General features: G+C 37.6%; 2 protein-coding genes across 4 annotated transcripts in view; one reads left to right on the forward strand and one right to left on the reverse strand.

The window, feature by feature from the left end:
* Positions 1–7,973, reverse strand: part of LOC100560102 (tax1-binding protein 3) — a 121,556-nt gene extending 113,583 nt beyond the window's left edge. For 2 of the 3 annotated variants that reach the window (XM_062959601.1, XM_062959606.1), the window contains exon 1: positions 7,812–7,968. In XM_062959601.1, coding sequence (XP_062815671.1) covers positions 7,812–7,850 — 39 coding nt within the window. In that variant the 5' untranslated portion in view covers positions 7,851–7,968. Of the gene's footprint in view, positions 1–7,811 lie in introns of all 3 variants that reach the window. The other variant, XM_062959605.1, reaches the window with a different exon arrangement.
* Positions 7,974–8,176: 203 nt separating this feature from the next.
* On the forward strand, positions 8,177–12,663 carry emc6 (ER membrane protein complex subunit 6). The gene is made up of 2 exons (XM_062959613.1): positions 8,177–8,336; positions 10,141–12,663. Exon 2 carries the CDS (start codon positions 10,195–10,197, stop codon positions 10,525–10,527), a length of 333 nt encoding a protein of 110 aa, XP_062815683.1. The 5' UTR covers positions 8,177–8,336; positions 10,141–10,194; the 3' UTR covers positions 10,528–12,663.
* Positions 12,664–17,480: the final 4,817 nt, after the last annotated feature.

A 17,480-nucleotide genomic window follows, 5' to 3' on the forward strand; every position in this document is an offset into this window, starting at 1 on the left:
CTCCCTCTAATTAGGGCTTTATTTTTCTTTTCTATTTGTTGTATCAACCTAGAGCCGTGAATGATGGGTTGTGTTGTCAAATTTCGAGGTTGGGGGGCCTGTAGTTTTGTTGTTTTGTCCGCTGCCCTGATGCCATCACTCTTTTATATATATAGATAGATTATATGTTATCGTTATGTTGTTAATAGGCATTATATCATACTACAGTAGAGTCTCACTTATCCAACGTAAACGGGCCGGCAGAATGTTGGATAAGCGAATATGTTGGATAATAAGGAGGCATTAAGGAAAAGCCTATTAAACATCAAATTAGGTTATGATTTTACAAATGAAGCACCAAAACATCATGTTAGACAACAAATTTGGAAGAAAAAGTAGTTCAATACGCAGTAATGCTATGTAGCAATTACTGTATTTATGAATTTAGCACCAAAATATCATGATATATTGAAAACATTGACTACAAAAATGGCTTGGATAATCCAGAACGTTGGATAAGCGAGTGTTGGATAAGTGAGACTCTACTGTATATAGTTACCATATTATATTATAATTATTATTATATTATATATTATATATAATAAAAGTAGTAATAATATATATTAATAACATAAGACTAATATACAATAATCTATATATATAAAAGAGTGATGGCATCACGGCGACCCACAAAACAACAAAACTACAGGCCCCCCAACCTCGAAATTTGACGACACAACCCATCATCCACGCCACTAGACTGATACAACAAAAAGAAAAGAAAAATAAAGTCCTAATTAGAGAGAGAGAGGAATAATTGCTTTTATCCAATTGCTGCCAGTTAGAAGGCTAAGCTCCTCCAACTTGGTCTCCTAGCAACCCAATAAAAAATAATAAAAAACACTAAAAAATTGATACAATAAAAATACTATAATAACAGAAAATAACTAAAAATAATACAAGAAAATAATAAAATATAATAAATAAAAAATATAACTTACAATAAAATGAATTAAAAAATGCAAATAATGTCAAATAAAAATTACACAACAATTTTTAACCACTACCACCACCACTTTGCCACAGCAACGCGTGGCCGGGCACAGCTAGTATAATATAATACAAGTACAGTAGAGCCTCAATTATCCAACATAAATGGGCCGGCAGAACGTTGGATAAGTGAATATGTTGGATAATAAGGAGAGATTAAGAAAAAGCCTATTAAACATCAAAATATTTTACAAACTAAGCACCAAAACATCATGTTATACAACAAATCTGACAGAAAATGTAGCTCATTACACATTAATTGTATGTAGTTATTACTGTATTTACGAATTTAGCGCCAGGATATCACGATGTATTGAAAACATTGACTGCAAAAAATGAGTTGGATAATCCAGAATGTTGGATAAGCGAGTGTTGGATAAGTGAGACTCTACTGTATATAGTTATCATATTATATTATAATTATTATTATATTATATATAATAAAAATGTAGTAATAATATATATTAATAACATAAGACTAATATACAATAATCTATATATATAAAAGAGTGATGGCATCACGGCAGCGGACAAAACAACAAAAGTAAACACCCCACAACCTTGAAAATTGACAGCACAACCCCTCATCCATGCCTCTAGGTTGATACAACAAAAAGAAAAGAAAAATAAAGTCCTAATTAGAGGGAAAGTAATAATTGTTTTTATCCAATTGCTGCCAGTTAGAAGGCTAAGCTCCACTCACTTGGTCTCCTAGCAACCCACTCAGCCCAGGGGACCCTTTACCTTAACTACCACCAATTCCTCAATACTTTATTTCCCATACCACCATACTTCACCACAGCAACGCGTGGCTGGGCACAGCTAGTATAATATAATACAAGTATAATAATAACAATAATAGTAATGGACGAATAGTGTTATTATAATTTTATCTCGTAAATAGCCTAGAGCATTCTTGGATGGAGGGCGATTAATAAGTAATGAAACGATGACGAGGATAATAAATCTGTACATGTGAACGTAACCTTCAGGCTCCAGTTTGTGCCAAGTTTTCAATGTCCTCTCCTTGTTTGGCTGCCTTGTCTTTCTTTTATCTCTTTGTGAAAGTGTCTGCTCATGAAATCACTGCCAGCATTAGCCAGGGCAGAAAAGGGCGGCTTCTTGGCAGGCTCTCAAACCCAGTTTTATCTATCTATATATATAAAAGGCTTGTGGCATCACGGTGACTCACAAAACAACAACACCCCAAACCCCCCAAACTCAAAAATTGCCAACACAATCAATCATCCCCGCCTCAAGTAAGATACAACACAATTACACTAAAAACAGATTATGTGATTTCAACTCCATCATGTGGCAGTCTACACTCAACAATATTACCCAGAATACCAAGGCACATCTGCCAATATCTCCTTTAAACTGGATTATCTACCTTGGCATTCTGAATAATATTCCTCTATGACATCGCCTTCACTCTACACTGCCATCTAATCCAGTTCAGTCTACATTTTATGCAACTATGTACAACTGACCTCATATAATACAATTCTAATCACCTACTATCACATTATAAATCTATATATATAAAAGAGTGATGGCATCACAGCGACCCACAAAACAACAAAACTACAGGCCCCCCAACCTCGAAATTTGACAACACAACCCATCATCCACGGCTCTAGGTTGATACAACAAAAAGAAAAGAAAAATAAAGTCCTAATGAGAAAGAGGAATAATTGCTTTTATCCAATTGCTGCCAGTTAGAAGGCTAAGCTCCGCCCACTTGGTCTCCTAGCAACCCAATCAGCCCAGTGTTAATAAAAGAATAAAAAATAAAATAAATACAAATAATACAATAAAAAATAATAAAAACACTAAAATAATTAAAAACACTAAAAAAATACAATAAAATACTATAACAAAATAACTAAAAATAATACAAGAAAATAATAAAATATAATAAATAAAAATATAACTTACAATAAAATTAATAAAAAATTGCAAATAACGTCAAATAAAAATTCCACAACAACTTTTAACCAATACCACCACCACTTTGCCACAGCAACGCGTGGCCGGGCACAGCTAGTCACATTATAAATCTATATATATAAAAGAGTGATGGCATCACGGCGACCCACAAAACAACAAAACTACAGGCCCCCCAACCTCGAAATTTGACAACACAACCCATCATCCACGCCTCTAGGTTGATACAACAAAAAGAAAAGAAAAATAAAGTCCTAATTAGAGAGAGAGGAATAATTGCTTTTATCCAATTGCTGCCAGTTAGAAGGCTAAGCTCCTCCAACTTGGTCTCCTAGCAACCCAATAAAAAATAATTAAAAACACTAAAAAATTAATACAATAAAATACTATAATAACAGAAAATAACTAAAAATAATACAAGAAAATAATAAAATATAATAAATAAAAATATAACTTACAATAAAATTAATAAAAAATTGCAAATAACGTCAAATAAAAATTACACAACAATTTTTAACCAATACCACCACCACTTTGCCACAGCAACGCGTGGCCGGGCACAGCTAGTATAATATATAAGACTTACTATGGTATAATAATAGAAAACAATATGATCTCTAAAACCAGGAAATAAACACCAACACTCTGAAAGCAGGGAAATTGGGAATTCTACAAACGAAACAATCGGGGCCAGCTAACACTTCCCAACAAAGCATTCCTCCAGACAGTAAACAAACACCCTTTCAACCTGCAAGGCCATTAAAAACTAATCAAGGTGGATAATTCCACCATTCAAACCTCCCACACCGACACTATTAATTCCTACTATTCAAACTGACCAACCAAGGTAAAAACCGACCAGGCTTACAACCATCAAGGCTATTCAATACTTTTCAACCAGGCCAACCAACATTTCCCCTACATACAAAACCCCCAAACTTTGAAACCACAACACTACGCTGTCCCATTCAACCTCGCCTAGCAACAATACCCTATGTGCAAACCGACCAGGCTTTTCACCTACAAACCTATTCAATACCATTCGATCTGGCCAAACAAGAATTATTCCCCTACTAAGGAAGTACCCACCACTTCAAAGCGCCTCCTTGATTAATGCTACGAAACGGCCAGACTTTCACGCTGCAAGGCTATTCACTGCTATTCCACCTGGCCAACAAATAATTCCCATAAGCCAAATAATTCCCATATCCAAGATATTCGCTTATCCAAGCTTCCGCCGGCCCGTTTCCGTTGGAAAAGCGAGACTCTACTGTAATTATAATATATAATCATAATATAATATAATACAAGATAATACTAATATAATATTTAATAGTATAATGATATAAACATAAAATAATAATAGTATAATATAATATTATAAAATAATAGTATAATATAATATTATAAAATAATAATATATAAAGATAACAATAAAAATAATAATGTAAAATAGTACAGTAGAGTCTCACTTATCCAACATAAACGGGCCGGCAGAAGCATGGATAAGCGAATATCTTGGATAATAAGGAGGGATTGAGGAAAAGCCTATTAAACATCAAATTAGGTTATGATTTTACAAATTAAGCACCAAAAACTTCATGTTATACAACAAATTTGACAGAAAATGTAGTTCAATACGCAATAATGTTATGTTGTAATTACTGTATTTACAAATTTAGCACCAAAATATCAAGATATATTGAAAACATTGACTACAAAAATGCGTTGGATAATCCAGAATGTTGGATAAGTGAGACTCTACTGTATATAATAGTTTATAACAATATGAATATAAAATATTAAAAATAATAATGTGATATATATTAATAATAGTATAAAATAATATAATGTATAATAATGATATTATAATATAATACAATGTTATAAATATATATAGTTAATATAATAGTTAATATAATATATAAAGTCATAATAATATACTAGTATATAGTAATAAGATAAATATAAAATAATAAAAAATAATAATGTAATATAATAATAGTATAAAATAATATATAATACAATATATAATGATAATGTAATATAATAATAGTATGAAATAATCATATAGTATAGTTAATATAATATACAAACTCATAATAATATACTAGTATATAGTAATAAGATAAATATAAAATAATAAAAAATAATAATAAGATAAATATAAAATAATAAAAAATAATAATGTAATATAATAATAGTATAAAATAATATATAATAATACAATATATAATGATAATGTAATATAATAATAGTATGAAATAATAATATAGTATAGTTAATATAATATACAAACTCATAATAATATACCAGTATATAGTAATAAGTTAAATATAAAATAATAAAAAATAATAATGTAATATAATAATAGTATAAAATAATATATAATAATACAATATATAATGATAATGTAATATAATAATAGTATGAAATAATAATATAGTATAGTTAATATAATATACAAACTCATAATAATATACCAATATATAGTAATAAGATAAATATAAAATAATAAAAAATAATGTAATATAATAATAGTATAAATTAATATATAATAATACAATATATAATGATAATGTAATATAATAATAATATGAAATAATAATATAGTATAGTTAATATAATATACAAACTCATAATAATATACCAATATATAGTAATAAGATAAATATAAAATAATAAAAAATAATAATGTACTATAATAGTAATATAAAATAATAATAATATATATAATATATAATGATAATATAATAATAATATATAACAATATAATATAGTTAATATACAAACTCATAATAATATACTAGTACATAGTAATAAGATAAATATAAAATAATAAAAAATAATAATGTAATATAATACTAATATAAAATAATAATAATATATAATAATATAATATATAATGATAATATAATAATAATATATAACAATATAATATAGTTAATATACAAACTCATAATAATATACTAGTACATAGTAATAAGATAAATATAAAATAATAAAAAATAATAATGTACTATAATAGTAATATAAAATAATAATAATATATAATAATATAATATATAATGATAATATAATAATAATATATAACAATATATTATAGTTAATATACAAACTCATAATAATATACTAGTACATAGTAATAAGATAAATATAAAATAATAAAAAATAATAATGTACTATAATACTAATATAAAATAATAATAATATATAATAATATAATATATAATGATAATATAATAATAATATATAACAATATAATATAGTTAATATACAAACTCATAATAATATACTAGTACATAGTAATAAGATAAATATAAAATAATAAAAAATAATAATGTAATATAATACTAATATAAAATAATAATAATATATAATATATAATGATAATATAATAATAATATATAACAATATAATATAGTTAATATACAAACTCATAATAATATACTAGTACATAGTAATAAGATAAATATAAAATAATAAAAAATAATAATGTACTATAATAGTAATATAAAATAATAATATATAATAATATAATATATAATGATAATATAATAATAATATATAACAATATAATATAGTTAATATACAAACTCATAATAATATACTAGTACATAGTAATAAGATAAATATAAAATAATAGAAAATAATAATGTAATATAATACTAATATAAAATAATAATAATATATAATAATATAATATATAATAATATAATAATAATATCTAACAATATAATATAGTTAATATACAAACTCATAATAATATAACAGGAAAATAGTAATAAGATAAATATAAAATAATAAAAAATAATAATGTACTATAATAGTAATATAAAATAATAATAATATATTATAATATAGATAATGATAATATAATTATAATATATAACAATATAATATAGTTAATATACAAACTCATAATAATATACTAGTACATAGTAATAAGATAAATATAAAATAATAAAAAATAATAATGTAATATAATACTAATATAAAATAATAATAATATATAATAATATAATATATAATGATAATATAATAATAATATATAACAATATAATATAGTTAATATACAAACTCATAATAATATACTAGTACATAGTAATAAGATAAATATAAAATAATAAAAAATAATAATGTAATATAATAGTAATATAAAATAATAATAATATATTATAATATAATATATAATGATAATATAATAATAATATATAACAATATAATATAGTTAATATACAAACTCATAATAATATACTAGTACATAGTAATAAGATAAATATAAAATAATAGAAAATAATAATGTACTATAATACTAATATAAAATAATAATAATATATAATAATATAATATATAATGATAATATAGTTAATATACAAACTCATAATAATATACTAGTACATAGTAATAAGATAAATAAAAAATAATAAAAAATAATAATGTACTATAATAGCAATATAAAATAATAATAATATATAATAATATATAATAATATAATAATAATATATAACAATATAATATAGTTAATATACAAACTCATAATAATATACTAGTACATAGCAATAAGATAAATATAAAATAATAAAAAATAATAATGTACTATAATAGTAATATAAAATAATAATAATATATTATAATATAGATAATGATAATATAATTATAATATATAACAATATAATATAGTTAATATACAAACTCATAATAATATACTAGTACATAGTAATAAGATAAATATAAAATAATAAAAAATAATAATGTAATATAATACTAATGTAATATATAATAATATAATATACTAATATAAAATAATATGAATATAAATATAAACTGACCACCACAGCGGTGACCGGCTGGCCTGGAATGTACGACATGGCCCTTAGCCTTCTTCTTCTTCCGTTTCCGCTTCCGCTTCCTCCTTGGCTTCCTTCCTCTTCCTTCTTCGCCTCAGAACTGAACAAAAGCCCTCAGGCGGAAGCCACGCCCCCTGCCCCGCCCCTCGAGGTTCGCGCCCATTTTGGCCACGCCCCCTCCCCATTCCCCGCTCCCTGATTGGCCCCTCCGCTCCTGGCATGGCCTCCTTTCCAAACCACGCCCTTGACCACGCCCCCTTCATCAATATTCAGAAGTGGGCGCGCCCAAGGCTTGGGTTCAGCTTGCGTTCCTCAGCTGACGTCACTGGGCGGAGCTATTTTCATTCGTCGCCAGAGAGAGAGGGAGAGATGACGTCAGTGGGCGGGGCTTCCGCCATTTTTTTTTCTTTCTGTTTCAAGATGGCGGCGAATGCGGACTTCCGGTAAAGTCTCCCGTTCTGTGGTGATTTTTATATCAATTTGACGGGAATAAGGAAATAGGAAAAGGTAAGGAAATTTCCTCATTTAAAGGCACGATGGGAGTTGTAGTTCACCCACAACCTTGTGCATTTTGGACAGTTGAAACACTGACTTTTTCAATATTATTATTATTATTATTATTAATAATAATAATAATAATGGGACCATTTGTAACTCGAGGTCTGCTAACAATATATATTTATAATACATATATACTTATAATACAATATATATTGCCTTTTATAATATAAAATATATAATATGTATTATAAATATGTAATATAATATATATTCATAATACATATATAGTACAATATATATCATCTTTTATAATATAAAATATATAATATGTATTATTAATGTGTAATATAATATATATTCATAATACATATATTAATACAATATATATTACCTTTTATAATATAAAATATATAATATGTATTATAAATATGTAATATAATATATATTCATAATACATATATTATATATTTATAGTACAATATATATTACCTTTTATACAATATATAATGTATGTATTATAAATATGTAATATAATATATATTTATAATACATATATTAATAATACAATATATATTACCTTTTATAATATAAAATATATAATATGTATTATAAATATGTAATATATATATTCATAATACATATATTATATATTTATAGTACAATATATATTACCTTTTATACAATATATAATGTATGTATTATAAATATGTAATATAATATATATTCATAATACATATATTATATATTTATAGTACAATATATATTATCTTTTATAATATAAAATATATGATGTATGTATTATAAATATGTAATATAATATATATTTATAATACATATATATTTCTAATACAATATATATTACCTTTTCTAACATAAAATATATATGTATTATAAATATATAATATATATTTAAGATATAATATATTATATATATATACAGTAATTATTTTAGTGTTTTTTATTATTTTTGTTGTATTATTTGTATTTATTCTATTTTTTATTCTTTTATTAACACTGGGCTGAGGGTTGCTAGGAGACCAAGTGGGCGGAGCTTAGCCTTCTAACTGGCAGCAAATGGATAAAAACTATTATTCCTCTCTCTCTAATTAGGACTTTATTTTTTTTTTCTTTTTGTTGTATCAACCTAGAGGCGTGGATGATGGGTTGTGTTGTCATATTTCGAGGTTGGGGGGCCTGTAGTTTTGTTGTTTTGTCTGCTGCCCTGATGCCATCACTCTTTTATATATATACTAGCTGTGCCCGGCCACGCGTTGCTGTGGCAAAGTGGTGGTGGTATCGGTGAAAAGTTGTTGTGGAATTTTTATTTGACGTTATTTTTAAATTAATTTTATTGTCACTTATCTTTTTTATTTATTATATTTTATTATTTTGTTGTATTATTTTTAGTCATTTTGTTATAGTATTTTATTGTATTAATTATTTTAGTGTTTTTCATAATTTTTTATTGTATTATTTGTATTTATTTTTTTATCATTATTTTATTAACACTGGGCTGAGTGGGTTGCTAGGAGACCAAGTGGGCGGAGCTTAGCCTTCTAACTGGCAGCAATTGGACAAAAACAATTATTCCTCTCCCTCTAATTAGGAATTTATTTTTCTTTTCTTTTTGTTGTATCAACCTAGAGGCATGGATGTGGGGTTGTGCTGTCAATTTTCGAGGTTGTGGGGTGTTTACTTTTGTTGTTTTGTCCGCTGCCGTGATGCCATCACTCTTTTATATATATAGATAGATGTCTATAAGACGTTAATGGTTGTAACCTTCCGGTCTGTCTCTCTCTCTTATGTACAGGCGTCTCTCTCTCTCTCTCTGGGTGTGTCAGTCTGTCCGTCCGTCTTGAGGGCCATGTCGGGGTCGGTCCTGCGTCGGGAGGGCCCGCAGTTCATCAGCGAGGGGGCGGTGCGGGGCAACGCGGCGCTGCTGGACTACTGCCGGACGTCGGTCTCGGCGCTCTCGGGGGCCACGGCGGGGATCCTGGGCTTGACGGCCTTGCACGGCTTCGTCTTCTACTTCCTGGCCTCGCTGCTCCTCTCGCTGCTCCTGGTGCTCAAGGCCGGGCGCCGGTGGGGAAAGTGCTTCAAGTCCCGGCGGCCCCTCTTCACCGGAGGCCTCATCGGCGGCCTCTTCACCTACATCCTCTTCTGGACCTTCCTCTACGGCATGGTCCACGTCTACTAGCCCGGGTCCCTCCACCACCCCGCCTGCTCATGAAACACCACCAGGGGACACCTCTGGGCCTGTGAGTAGCCGCTCGCCCTCACTCCAGGGACACTCAAGGGTCCTCCGGCCCAACCTGCAGCATCCCAGGGTCAGGAGAGACCCCCAAAGGGCATCTGGTCTGACCCGGAGACCCCCAAAGGGCATCTGGTCTGACCCGGAGACCCCCAAAGGGCATCTGGTCTGACCTGGAGACCCCCAAAGGGCATCTAGTCTGACCTGGAGACCCCCAAAGGGCATCTGGTCTGACCTGGAGACCCCCAAAGGGCATCTGGTCTGACCTGGAGACCCCCAAAGGGCATCTGGTCTGACCCGGAGACCCCCAAAGGGCATCTGGTCTGACCTGGAGACCCCCAAAGGGCATCTGGTCTGACCTGGAGACCCCCAAAGGGCATCTGGTCTGACCCGGAGACCCCCAAAGGGCATCTGGTCTGACCCGGAGACCCCCAAAGGGCATCTGGTCCAACCTGCTCACTCACTACAATGTAAATAGTCCCTTGAAGCGACCCCTCAAAGGGCATTTGTCCAGTTTGTTCATTAAACCCAATGGGAAATCTCTTGGCGTGTCAATAGTCGCTCTTTTTCTGTCCGTTGTAAGGTGGAATGAGGCTCCCAAAGGGCATCTAGTCTGACCTGCTCATTAAACACAATGTAAATAGTATATCCTACAGAGCTCTAGCCCCCAAAGGGCATCTGGTCTGACCCGGAGACCCCCAAAGGGCATCTAGTCTGACCCGGAGACCCCCAAAGGGCATCTCGTCCGACCTGGTCATTAAATACAATGTAAATAGTACCTTGGGGAGACCCTCAAAGGGCATTTGTCCAGTTTGTTCATTAAACACAATGGGAAATCTCTTGGCGTGTCAATAGTCGCTCTTTTTCTGTCCGTTGTAAGATTGAATGAGGCTCCCAAAGGGCATCTAGTCTGACCCAGAGACCCCCAAAGGGCATCTGGTCTGACCTGGAGACCCCCAAAGGGCATCTGGTCTGACCTGGAGACCCCCAAAGGGCATCTGGTCTGACCTGGAGACCCCCAAAGGGCATCTAGTCCGACCTGGTCATTAAATACAATGTAAATAGTACCTTGGGGAGACCCTCAAAGGGCATTTGTCCAGTTTGTTCATTAAACACAATGGGAAATCTCTTGGCGTGTCAATAGTCGCTCTTTTTCTGTCCGTTGTAAGATTGAATGAGGCTCCCAAAGGGCATCTAGTCTGACCCAGAGACCCCCAAAGGGCATCTGGTCTGACCTGGAGACCCCCAAAGGGCATCTGGTCTGACCTGGAGACCCCCAAAGGGCATCTGGTCTGACCTGGAGACCCCCAAAGGGCATCTGGTCTGACCCGGAGACCCCCAAAGGGCATCTAGTCCGACCTGGTCATTAAATACAATGTAAATAGTACCTTGGGGAGACCCTCAAAGGGCATTTGTCCAGTTTGTTCATTAAACACAATGGGAAATCTCTTGGCGTGTCAATAGTCGCTCTTTTTCTGTCCGTTGTAAGGTTGAATGAGGCTCCCAAAGGGCATCTAGTCTGACCTGCTCATTAAACACAATGTAAATAGTATATCCTACAGAGCTCTAGCCCCCAAAGGGCATCTGGTCTGACCCGGAGACCCCCAAAGGGCATCTAGTCTTTCCTGGAGACCCCCAAAGGGCATCTAGACTGACCCGGGGACCCCCAATGGGCATCTAGTCTGACCCGGGGACCCCCAAAGGGCATCTGGTCTGACCCGGAGACCCCCAAAGGGCATCTAGTCTGACCCGGAGACCCCAAAGGGCATCTAGTCTGACCCGGAGACCCCAAAGGGCATCTAGTCTGACCCGGAGACCCCAAAGGGCATCTAGTCTGACCCGGAGACCCCAAAGGGCATCTAGTCTGACCCGGAGACCCCAAAGGGCATCTAGTCTGACCCGGAGACCCCCAAAGGGCATCTGGTCTGACCCGGAGACCCCCAAAGGGCATCTGGTCTGACCCAGGGACCCCCAAAGGGCATCTCGTCCGACCTGGTCATTAAATACAATGTAAATAGTACCTTGGGGAGACCCTCAAAGGGCATTTGTCCAGTTTGTTCATTAAACACAATGGGAAATCTCTTGGCGTGTCAATAGTCGCTCTTTTTCTGTCCGTTGTAAGGTTGAATGAGGCTCCCAAAGGGCATCTAGTCTGACCTGCTCATTAAACACAATGTAAATAGTATATCCTACAGAGCTCTAGCCCCCAAAGGGCATCTGGTCTGACCCGGAGACCCCCAAAGGGCATCTAGTCTGACCCGGAGACCCCCAAAGGGCATCTAGTCTGACCCAGGGACCCCCAAAGGGCATCTAGTCTGACCTGCTCATTAAACACAATGTAAATAGTATATCCTACAGAGCTCTAGCCCCCAAAGGGCATCTAGTCTTTCCTGGAGACCCCCAAAGGGCATCTCTTCTGACCCGGAGACCCCCAAAGGGCATCTAGTCTGACCCAGGGGCCCCCAAAGGGCATCTAGTCTGACCCGGAGACCCCCAAAGGGCATCTGGTCTGACCCGGAGACCCCAAAAGGGCATCTAGTCTGACCCAGAGACCCCCAAAGGGCATCTAGTCTGACCCAGAGACCCCCAAATGGCATCTAGTCTGACCCAGACCCACAAAGGGCATCTAGTCTGACCTGGGGACCCCCAAAGGGCATCTAGTATGACCTGGGGACCCCCAAAGGGCATCTAGTATGACCCGGGGACCCCCAAAGGGCATCTAGTCTGACCCAGAGACCCCCAAAGGGCATCTAGTCTGACCCAGAGACCCCCAAATGGCATCTAGTCTGACCCAGACCCACAAAGGGCATCTAGTCTGACCTGGGGACCCCCAAAGGGCATCTAGTATGACCTGGGGACCCCCAAAGGGCATCTAGTCTGACCCAGAGACCCCCAAAGGGCATCTAGTCTGACCCAGAGACCCCCAAAGGGCATCTAGTCTGACCCAGAGACCCCCAAAGGGCATCTAGTCTGACCCAGACCCACAAAGGGCATCTAGTCTGACCTGGGGACCCCCAAAGGGCATCTGGTCTGACCCGGAGACCCCCAAAGGGCATCTAGTCCGACCTGGTCATTAAATACAATGTAAATAGTCCCTTGGGGAGACCCTCTAAGGGCATTTGTCCAGTTTGTTCATGAAACACAATGGGAAATCTCTTGGCGTGTCAATAGTCGCTCTTTTTCTGTCCGTTGTAAGGTTGAATGAGGCTCCCAAAGGGCATCTAGTCTGACCTGGAGACCCCCAAAGGGCATCTGGTCTGACCCGGAGACCCCCAAAGGGCATCTGGTCCAACCTGCTCACTCACCACAATGTAAATAGTCCCTTGAAGCGACCCCTCAAAGGGCATTTGTCCAGTTTGTTCATTAAACACAATGGGAAATCTCTTGGCGTGTCAATAGTCGCTCTTTTTCTGTCCGTTGTAAGGTTGAATGAGGCTCCCAAAGGGCATCTAGTCTGACCTGCTCATTAAACACAATGTAAATAGTATATCCTACAGAGCTCTAGCCCCCAAAGGGCATCTGGTCTGACCCGGAGACCCCCAAAGGGCATCTGGTCTGACCCGGAGACCCCCAAAGGGCATCTGGTCTGACCCGGAGACCCCCAAAGGGCATCTAGTCTGACCCGGAGACCCCCAAAGGGCATCTAGTCTGACCCAGGGACCCCCAAAGGGCATCTAGTCTGACCTGCTCATTAAACACAATGTAAATAGTATATCCTACAGAGCTCTAGCCCCCAAAGGGCATCTGGTCTGACCCGGAGACCCCCAAAGGGCATCTGGTCTGACCCGGAGACCCCCAAAGGGCATCTGGTCTGACCCGGAGACCCCCAAAGGGCATCTAGTCTGACCCGGAGACCCCCAAAGGGCATCTAGTCTGACCTGCTCATTAAACACAATGTAAATAGTATATCCTACAGAGCTCTAGCCCCCAAAGGGCATCTGGTCTGACCCGGAGACCCCCAAAGGGCATCTAGTCTGACCCAGGGACCCCCAAAGGGCATCTAGTCTGACCTGCTCATTAAACACAATGTAAATAGTATATCCTACAGAGCTCTAGCCCCCAAAGGGCATCTAGTCTGACCCGGAGACCCCCAAAGGGCATCTAGTCTGACCCAGGGACCCCCAAAGGGCATCTAGTCTGACCTGCTCATTAAACACAATGTAAATAGTATATCCTACAGAGCTCTAGCCCCCAAGGGGCATCTAGTCTTTCCTGGAGACCCCCAAAGGGCATCTCTTCTGACCCGGAGACCCCCAAAGGGCATCTAGTCTGACCCAGGGACCCCCAAAGGGCATCTAGTCTGACCCGGAGACCCCCAAAGGACATCTAGTCTGACCTGGTCATTAAATACAATGTAAATAGTACCTTGGGGAGACCCTCAAAGGGCATTTGTCCAGTTTGTTCATTAAACACAATGGGAAATCTCTTGGCGTGTCAATAGTCGCTCTTTTTCTGTCCGTTGTAAGATTGAATGAGGCTCCCAAAGGGCATCTAGTCCGACCCAGAGACCCCCAAAGGGCATCTGGTCTGACCTGGAGACCCCCAAAGGGCATCTAGTCCGACCTGGTCATTAAATACAATGTAAATAGTACCTTGGGGAGACCCTCAAAGGGCATTTGTCCAGTTTGTTCATTAAACACAATGGGAAATCTCTTGGCGTGTCAATAGTCGCTCTTTTTCTGTCCGTTGTAAGGTTGAATGAGGCTCCCAAAGGGCATCTAGTCCGACCTGGAGACCCCCAAAGGGCATCTAGTCCGACCTGGAGACCCCCAAAGGGCATCTGGTCTGACCCGGAGACCCCAAAGGGCATCTAGTCCGACCTGGTCATTAAATACAATGTAAATAGTCCCTTGGGGAGACCCTCAAAGGGCATTTGTCCAGTTTGTTCATTAAACACAATGGGAAATCTCTTGGCGTGTCAATAGTCGCTCTTTTTCTGTCCGTTGTAAGGTTGAATGAGGCTCCCAAAGGGCATCTAGTCCGACCTGGAGACCCCCAAAGGGCATCTAGTCCGACCTGGAGACCCCCAAAGGGCATCTGGTCTGACCCGGAGACCCCAAAGGGCATCTAGTCCGACCTGGTCATTAAATACAATGTAAATAGTCCCTTGGGGAGACCCTCAAAGGGCATTTGTCCAGTTTGTTCATTAAACACAATGGGAAATCTCTTGGCGTGTCAATAGTCGCTCTTTTTCTGTCCGTTGTAAGGTTGAATGAGGCTCCCAAAGGGCATCTAGTCCGACCTGGAGACCCCCAAAGGGCATCTAGTCCGACCTGGAGACCCCCAAAGGGCATCTGGTCTGACCCGGAGACCCCAAAGGGCATCTAGTCCGACCTGGTCATTAAATACAATGTAAATAGTACCTTGGGGAGACCCTCAAAGGGCATTTGTCCAGTTTGTTCATTAAACACAATGGGAAATCTCTTGGCGTGTCAATAGTCGCTCTTTTTCTGTCCGTTGTAAGGTTGACGAGGCTCCCAAAGTGCATCTAGTCCGACCTGGAGACCCCCAAAGGGCATCTAGTCCGACCTGGAGACCCCCAAAGGGCATCTGGTCTGACCCGGAGACCCCAAAGGGCATCTAGTCCGACCTGGAGACCCCCAAAGGGCATCTAGTCCGACCTGGAGACCCCCAAAGGGCATCTGGTCTGACCTGGAGACCCCCAAAGTGCATCTAGTCCGACCTGGAGACCCCCAAAGGGCATCTAGTCCGACCTGGAGACCCCCAAAGGGCATCTGGTCTGACCTGGAGACCCCCAAAGGGCATCTAGTCCGACCTGGAGACCCCCAAAGGGCATCTAGTCCGACCTGGAGACCCCCAAAGGGCATCTAGTCCGACCTGGAGACCCCCAAAGGGCATCTGGTCTGACCTGGAGACCCCCAAAGGGCATCTAGTCCGACCTGGAGACCCCCAAAGTGCATCTAGTCCGACCTGGAGACCCCCAAAGGGCATCTAGTCCGACCTGGAGACCCCCAAAGGGCATCTGGTCTGACCTGGAGACCCCCAAAGGGCATCTAGTCCAACCTGCTCACTCACCACAATGTAAATAGTCCCTTGAAGCGACCCCTCAAAGGTCATTTGTCCAGTTTGTTCATTAAACACAATGGGAAATCTCTTGGCGTGTCAATAGTCGCTCTTTTCCTGTCCGTTGTAAGGTTGAATGAGGATCCCAAAGGGCATCTAGTCTGACCTGCTCGTTAAACACAATGTAAATAGTATATCCTACAGAGCTCTAGCCCCCAAAGGGCATCTAGTCTGACCCGGAGACCCCCAAAGGGCATCTGGTCTGACCCGGAGACCCCCAAAGGGCATCTAGTCTGACCCAGGGACCCCCAAAGGGCATCTGGTCTGACCTGGGGACCCCCAAAGGGCATCTAGTCTGACCCGGAGACCCCCAAAGGGCATCTAGTCTGACCCGGAGACCCCCAAAGGGCATCTAGTCTGACCCGGAGACCCCCAAAGGGCATCTAGTCTGACCCGGAGACCCCCAAAGGGCATCTAGTCTGACCCGGAGACCCCCAAAGGGCATCTAGTCTGACCCGGAGACCCCCAAAGGGCATCTGGTCTGACCCGGAGACCCCCAAAGGGCATCTAGTCCGACCTGGTCATTAAATACAATGTAAATAGTACCTTGGGGAGACCCTCAAAGGGCATTTGTCCAGTTTGTTCATTAAACACAATAGGAAATCTCTTGGCGTGTCAATAGTCGCTCTTTTTCTGTCCGTTGTAAGGTTGAATGAGGCTCCCAAAGGGCATCTAGTCCGACCCGGAGACCCCCAAAGGGCATCTAGTCTGACCCGGAGACCCCCAAAGGGCATCTAGTCTGACCCAGGGACCCCCAAAGGGCATCTAGTCTGACCTGGGGACCCCCAAAGGGCATCTAGTCTGACCTGGGGACC

This window comes from Anolis carolinensis, unplaced genomic scaffold, assembly GCF_035594765.1.
Source record: "Anolis carolinensis isolate JA03-04 unplaced genomic scaffold, rAnoCar3.1.pri scaffold_7, whole genome shotgun sequence".
Taxonomy (NCBI): domain Eukaryota; kingdom Metazoa; phylum Chordata; class Lepidosauria; order Squamata; family Dactyloidae; genus Anolis; species Anolis carolinensis.